The sequence below is a fragment of the Nycticebus coucang genome, chromosome 5, assembly GCF_027406575.1.
Source record: "Nycticebus coucang isolate mNycCou1 chromosome 5, mNycCou1.pri, whole genome shotgun sequence".
Lineage (NCBI taxonomy): Eukaryota > Metazoa > Chordata > Mammalia > Primates > Lorisidae > Nycticebus > Nycticebus coucang.
The window spans coordinates 87,299,196-87,306,060 of NC_069784.1; the positions used below are offsets into that span (position 1 = coordinate 87,299,196).

Here is a 6,865-nt window from a genome sequence, read left to right on the forward strand (position 1 = left end):
GTGCTACGAAAAAATATTACAATTCTTATATTTTTACCTATTGGTATCTCAGGAGCAAACATTTACTAGGGGTCACTATGAGAAATACAACCCTTCCCATCAAGAATGATGGTAGCGACAATACAGTCAATCTGAAATGGATTGTCAGGTCACAATAACTCATTTGTTGTACAAAGCAACTCACAAATCAGACAGCATTTCTATTGTCATCTCAAACTGAGGACAGATCAGCACGGATTAAGGACTGTTGTGGGAAGGTTTCCAGGAGATGAGACAAACATTGACCTGAATGTTCAAGGATGGAAAGTACAAGAGTCTCAGGAACAGGGATGGGAACCAACAAAGCCAAAGGAATGGAAATAGGTTATATCATAACAAACTACATTTGGCGAACCACCAGGCCAAAGAGCTGGGGCAAACTAGTGAAAATTAAAGCTGCCCTGATTGAATGCCTACAACATGTCAGGCATTGTGCTAAATTTCTTTTTCTTTCCTTCCTAATTTAATTTTAATTAAACTGAGCCCCGAGGCTCAGACTGGATTCTCTTGTTTTTGTTAGCCACACTCACTTTCTAGTTGACCTCATACGGTCTCATGGTTCTAGTGCCACTTGTACACAATGACTCTTAAATCCCAAATTGCTATCTTCAACTTGAATATTTGCTCCAAGCTCACACATTCCATTGCCTATTTAACATTTCTACCTAAATGACCAAAGTATATCTCAAAACCAAACTCCCAGTTTCCATCCATTCCCCCAACAAAACAACCAAGCAGGAACTGACTGCTCCTCCCTCATTTACCTTCCATCACTTCCAGAATCTGACCACTTCTTACCACCTCCACAGCTACCACCCTGTCTAAACCACCACCATCTCTAGCTCAGATCCCTGCAGCAGCCTCCCAATGGGGTGTGTGACCCGTGGTCCTCTGAGCCTACCTATTCCAAACCTTGCCATTTGTAGGACAGGCTCCAGTTATCTCTACTGTTGTCTGAAGTGGAAATAAAGACTTAAGGGTATTACTTGGACAGGTGACAGCAGAAACAACAGATGTTGAGAGTGAATCTAAAAGAAGTGCAGGGTGGGGTTGAGGGTAACAAGGGTGGGACGTTTGAGAATCTCCACAGAGGAATAAAAGAAGCCCAACTCTTAAGAAATACCAAGTTGTAGGTCAAGTGTCCCCCTCCTGGGTCAGTCTTTCTTGACTCAGCAGGCACAGTTCAGGGCCTCAATTACCAGACTGGTCACATCCCTGGACACCTGAGCTGAGGGCCTCTCCCATGAGAATTTGAACTCATTTTGTGCCTCCATCCCCCAATGTAGCATCTGGCACCTGCCAAGCCCTTGGCAAAAGTGTGCTGAATGCATAACATGAGCTCATGGAAAGAGCTTTCTTCTTTCTTCTGGAAGAACTAATTAAGACTTTACAGAGGAGGTGAGGTTCAGAGACAGGAACAAATAGTTTAAAGTTTATCCAGAGACCACTGATGGTGTGGAAGGACAGATGCAAGGCCTAAGACGAGGTGGGGAGAAGCAGCAGTGGAGCCTGATACCGGAAGGAAGCCAACAGAGGTAGAGAAAGAGCTTTTCTTCCTGCCCAGGAGTGGTGGGGTCTAAAAGGAAAGAGGAGAAGACAGGCAATAGAGGAAGTGCTTCAGTGGATCTGCAGGGGGTTGATGAGCACAAGGAGGAAGCCAACTCAGAACTGTAGTCCTTAAGCTCTTCATTTCCAAGTACCATGTAAATAGCTGAGCTCAATAAAGGAGGGCAGGTGGCCTGAAGCTCAACAATTAGAGGCTAACATGGACAACTCAGTGAGGTGTGAGCCAAGAGGTTAATGAGGAGAGAAGGCAACCCTGCAGAGTGATGTAAGACAAACCTGGTTATTATTTGTGTCCTCAAGGATCTAATTAACCTCCGAGTAAGTGGTGCTGGGCGCTGGACTTCTCACCCTGAGCCAGCCTGGCACTTGGATTCAGGGAAACTCTGCTAGAGGGTATGTTCCCCGGGAGGTTGGCGTGGACAGGCCCTTCCCATGGAGACCCAGCCAGCTTGGTCCAGGCCTCCAGGGGAAAACTGGAGAGAAGCAAAGCACGTGAATGGCAATCACGACTCCTTTCTTTCCCTTTCCGTGTACATCACTTTCCCTGCGTATCACTCGAGCCCTCTCTCGCTAAAATGTGCGCTCTTCCTTGCTGGATGTTGGAGCCTAGGAGGGTGTCTGGTACCCGGTGGGCGCTCGGCAACAGCAGTTGTATATTTAACGCACTCTGCTCGGTCCCGCTTCACTCTACCCGGCTTTGAAGGATGCGCCCAGGGGGGCCGCCTGAAGCACGGAGTTAGCGACCGAGCGGGAGACTCCGCGGCCCGCGGCCCCCGAGCAGAGGCCGGGCGGCGCGGGCCGGGAGCGGATTCCGAGGCTGCGCGGGTAGCAACTGACCTTCCGGCGGGGACGCCCGCGCGGGGCGCAGCAGCTGGGCTCCGACGTCCCGCTCCCGCCGCCCCCCGGGGGCGCTCTGCGCCCGCTGCGCACGTAGATCACCTGCCTCCTGCTGGCGCCGCGCGGTGGGCCAGGCGCGGGCGGCAGGTGCGGCCCGGGCGGCCAGAAGGCCCGGCCCGGCGGGGCGCTGCGGGCGCGGGGCGCGGGCCGGGGCCCGGCGCGCCACAGCTCGGCGCAGAGCCGCAGGCCGAGCAGCAGCGCGGCGCCCAGCAGACCCCGGCGCAGGGCGCCGCAGCCCCTCCTGGGCGGCCTGTCCCGGGCCATGGCGGGGCCGGGCCCGGGGCTGCGCGCAGGGTCCCTTGGGCGGCGCCGGCCGGCACCGGGACGTGGCCCCGCGGTCCGAGCTGCCGACTGTGGGAACTCCCCCGCGGGCCGGGGCGCAGGCTCGGCCCGCCTCCCTTCCTCCCCACTGAGGGAGCCTCTGCGTAACCTTATCCTGCCCAGCCGAGCGCGCCTCGCAGCTGGAAGGGGCGGTGGGCCAGGCGGGGACCTGGGCCGCGGGCGGCCGGCTGGGCGGGGGTCCCTGACTAGGTGCCCTCCGGGCCCGGCCTCCAAAGCCTCGGGGCTGGAAGAGACAAGGCGGGGAAAAGCACATTCCTAATGGGATCGGGCCGTGACTTCTTGTTCTCCTGTTAGTGTTGTTGAAGAAACGCTGGATGAGCATAGGTGAGCTGCCAGGTTTGACTACGGTCAACAGTCAAGCGGTTTGTGCCATTAAACACAATATAAAAATAAATCGCACTGAAGCTCAGGTTTACAACTTCTCAAGAAAGAAGAGGGGCGGTGGAGGGGGGCGAATTCAGAGCTCAATGCAGAATAATCATATTAGAGTTATTCCATTTCTAAATTCTGCCTGAAGCCAATTCGTGCTTTCTCTTCATGTTATGAAATGTGTGGGGGTGAAGAAGGAGAGAGAAAAAGCCAGCGAAGACATCTGACAGCAGGCAGAGAGAACAGAAGTTACCATGGCATGATGTAAATCAAATTAATTTAGCTCCAAACACACACCTCCCTGCTGTCTTGCAGAGATACAGAGGGACAAATTTATCTTTCAGCAAAATGCTCCCCAGCTGGTATTTCCATCACCACCTTGACCTTAATTAATCAGACGGAACGGCCACGGCCTGAAGTCCAGTGTTGGACGTTCCATTTTCAACTGTTACTATAATTCTTTCCCACAGCCCACTTGGTGTGAGTTCGGGTTTTAGGTGTAGGTTTGGGGGAGGGGGCCGTTGTCTCCCCCCTGCATTTTCCACGCTTCTGGGTGAGACCCCCCTGTTTGCCTGTCGTCTTTCCCCTTAGCCTACCTGGACTACAGAGAACAAACATGGTGGGAGCCTCATCCCCTTCCCTTTTGAATTTCAGGAATTTTTCATAGGAAGCCTCCTCTCTAAACCCCTCTTCTCTTCCCAATTTATTCTTTGTCACTGAACCAAGCACTTGGGCTATTTCTCTACAGGTAACAAAAATTCTCACCCCAATCTAGTCCATGCACTGGCCACATCGAGTCCTCAGACCCCTCCTGCGTGTTTCACTGTGATGGACTTTTGTTGTTTTTGTAGATGCAGCCTGAGGAACATTGCTTTCCTGTTCTAAGGAATCCAAACAAGTATATTTTTCCTCGCACAAAGGGTGAAAGACAGCCACACATATCCTGTAACTCTTCACTTGAACTGTGTTTGAATCAGAACCCTGCCATTCAGGCATTGTGAAACTTCAGACAAAGGCATTATACTTAAACACTCTGAGCTTCAGTGTTCCTGTACATAAACGGACCTATAAACATTGCAGTTAATACTATAAGTTTGGTGGCTAAATAATGCCTGGCCCACAAAAGATCCTCAGTTAATAGTGATAATTTTTGTTATTTACCACTAAAGAAAATCTTGGATGTTGTCATGAAAAACAAAAAGTAAACATTGATTGTGACATAGACAAACATAAGAAAGTTTAAGGCGATTGATTATAAATATCTTACACAGTATTCTCTGGAGTTAGTAGTGCCCAACAATTTCAAGAAAACACTATTAAGACTCAAGAAATGAACTCTAGGGTGAGGTGCAGGGGCTCCCACCTATAGCTGAGGCCAGAGGATTGCTTGAGCCCAGGAGTTGGAGATCAGCCATGAGTGAGACTCCACCTCTACTAAAGACAGAAACAGGCAGGCACAGGGGCGTGGCCTGTAGTGAGGATTGCTTGAGCCCAGGAGTTTGAGGTTTCAGTGAGCTATGATGACATCGCACTCTAGCTCAGAAAAAACAAGGAAGAAAAGAAAGAAATGATTTCTATTAAGTTGTAATATTGTGTAATACTATTTAAGACAATTTCTATGGTGCTTGATAAACTTGGATGGGCAATGTCTGATGTAGACTTTGCTAGAGATTTTATTTTCTATGTAGCCAGCACAATGCTACTAACTAAACCAATCTTTCAAAGATCACAATACCACTAACATATACCCTCTGCCCATCTGTTGAGTTTCTTTCCAGGGGAAACATGAGGAATATCCTCTATTATTAAAATGAGGGGTATTTACTAAGACTCCAGACAGGGAGTGGAGGATGAGGCAGGGGTGCATATGGAACAGTGTAGCTCTTGAGGAGAATGGGCAAGATGACCTCATATTTTCCCTTATCTCATTTCTATGGTTCTCTAATAAAATGTTTCCATTATGGGGAAAAAAATCCAAATTAAATTGAATATCTAATTAAATACACTTTTCCCTTTTCTTTTGCAACTGTGTCTGGTATTTATATGCATTGAGATTCACTAATTTTCTAGGAAGAAATCTCCTGTTTTTAACTTCCATACAATATTTTCCTGCATTGTGGCTACTAATGAATAGTAAACTGGGTCTGGAGAGGCAAGTCCAAGTGATCACTGTGGTAGCTGACAAGCAATCTTTCATCCATGACCTTTGCTTTTCTCATAGAGTTGAATGTGTCTTGCTCGTTTCTGGATGCGTTTCAAAAATGCAAATAATCATTAACCACTGTGTCATAGGTTGGTTAATTAAATGAGCAGGTCAGTAAACCACAATAGCAGCTTTCATCAGATCACAAATTACATCCTCCTTGAGCTTTCAGCCAGCAAAAGGAGTGAAACGGAATATTTCTGCTGCTAATCTCCTAGACAACATGCATTTCAACTTGCACACATGCTATAGTGTGGTGGTTCTCAACCGAGGGTGATTCTGCCTCCTGGGGACATTGGGCAGTGTCTGGAAACATTTTTGGTTGTTACAATTGGCGGGGTAGGAGGAGAATGCTACTGGCATCTAATGGGTGGAGACCAGGAACACTGCCAGGCATCCTCAATACAGAGAACAGACTTCCACAACAGAGAATCATCCAGCCCAAAACGTCAGGAGAGCTGAAGCTGAGATACCCTATTGCAAGGATAGCTGATTATGTGGCAATTTTTAATTATACACTATCCGAATAGAAAACAGAGCTGACAGTAAGGATCTTACCTCCATCAAGTGGTTATTTCCTTTTCATAATGTGAAATACCCCGCTGGAATTAACTGAATTTACAAAAGGAATGAAGTTAAAATGTGTGGCATTAATATCTTCTCCCTTCCCCTCATCATCTTTTCTCCATGCAATACATGTTCACATGTGCACACAAGCAGAAGAGGAAATCAACAATCATTCATAATATCACAATTCAGAGATAGTGATCCCATCAGACTTTTTTCCCTGTATATATATGTAGTTTACAGAAATGAAATTCTATTAGACATATTTCTTTATGATATACTTTTGTGACATAATATGTTATATAGTTTACATACTAAATAATATGATGTCTGGCATTGTTGGCCAATAATTTAGTGAGGAGGTGAGAGGTATGTGGGGGGTATAAATGAAGCAAGAGTGGTTATAAGTTAATCATTATTGTAGCTGGATGACAGGCTCATGGCTCTCTACTATTGAGCATGCCAGAAATTTTCTATAAGAAAAATGTCATTGAACAATAACCTGTTAATTTACAATGCATACCATAATTTAACCACCTTCCACTGTTTAACAATTAGATCATTTCCAAGTTCGGGGGTGGGGGTTGTTTGTTTGTTTGTTTTAGACAGTCTCACTATGTCACCATGGGTAGAGTGCCATGGCATCACAGTTCACAGCAACCTCAAACTCTTGGGCTTCAGCGATTCTCTTGCCTCCACCTCCCAAGTAGCTGGGACTACAGGTGTCCGCCACACGCCCGGCTATTTTTTGTTATGGTTGTCATTGTTGTTTAGCAGGCTCAGGCCAGGCTTGAACCTGCCAGCCTCGGTGTATGTGGCTGACACCCTACCCACTGAGCTACGGGTGCCACCCCAAGTTCTTATTTTTATAAACAATGCTGT

The 6,865-nt window shown here is 47.6% G+C and overlaps 1 protein-coding gene across 2 annotated transcripts in view; it reads right to left on the reverse strand.

Annotated features, from left to right (window-relative positions):
- Positions 1 to 2,827, reverse strand: part of METTL24 (methyltransferase like 24) — a 127,427-nt gene extending 124,600 nt beyond the window's left edge. The window contains exon 1 of one of the 2 annotated variants that reach the window (XM_053590998.1): positions 2,545 to 2,827. In XM_053590998.1, coding sequence (XP_053446973.1) covers positions 2,545 to 2,766 — 222 coding nt within the window. In that variant the 5' untranslated portion in view covers positions 2,767 to 2,827. Of the gene's footprint in view, positions 1 to 2,442 lie in introns of both variants that reach the window. The other variant, XM_053590997.1, reaches the window with a different exon arrangement.
- Between the last annotated feature and the right edge of the window lie 4,038 nt (positions 2,828 to 6,865).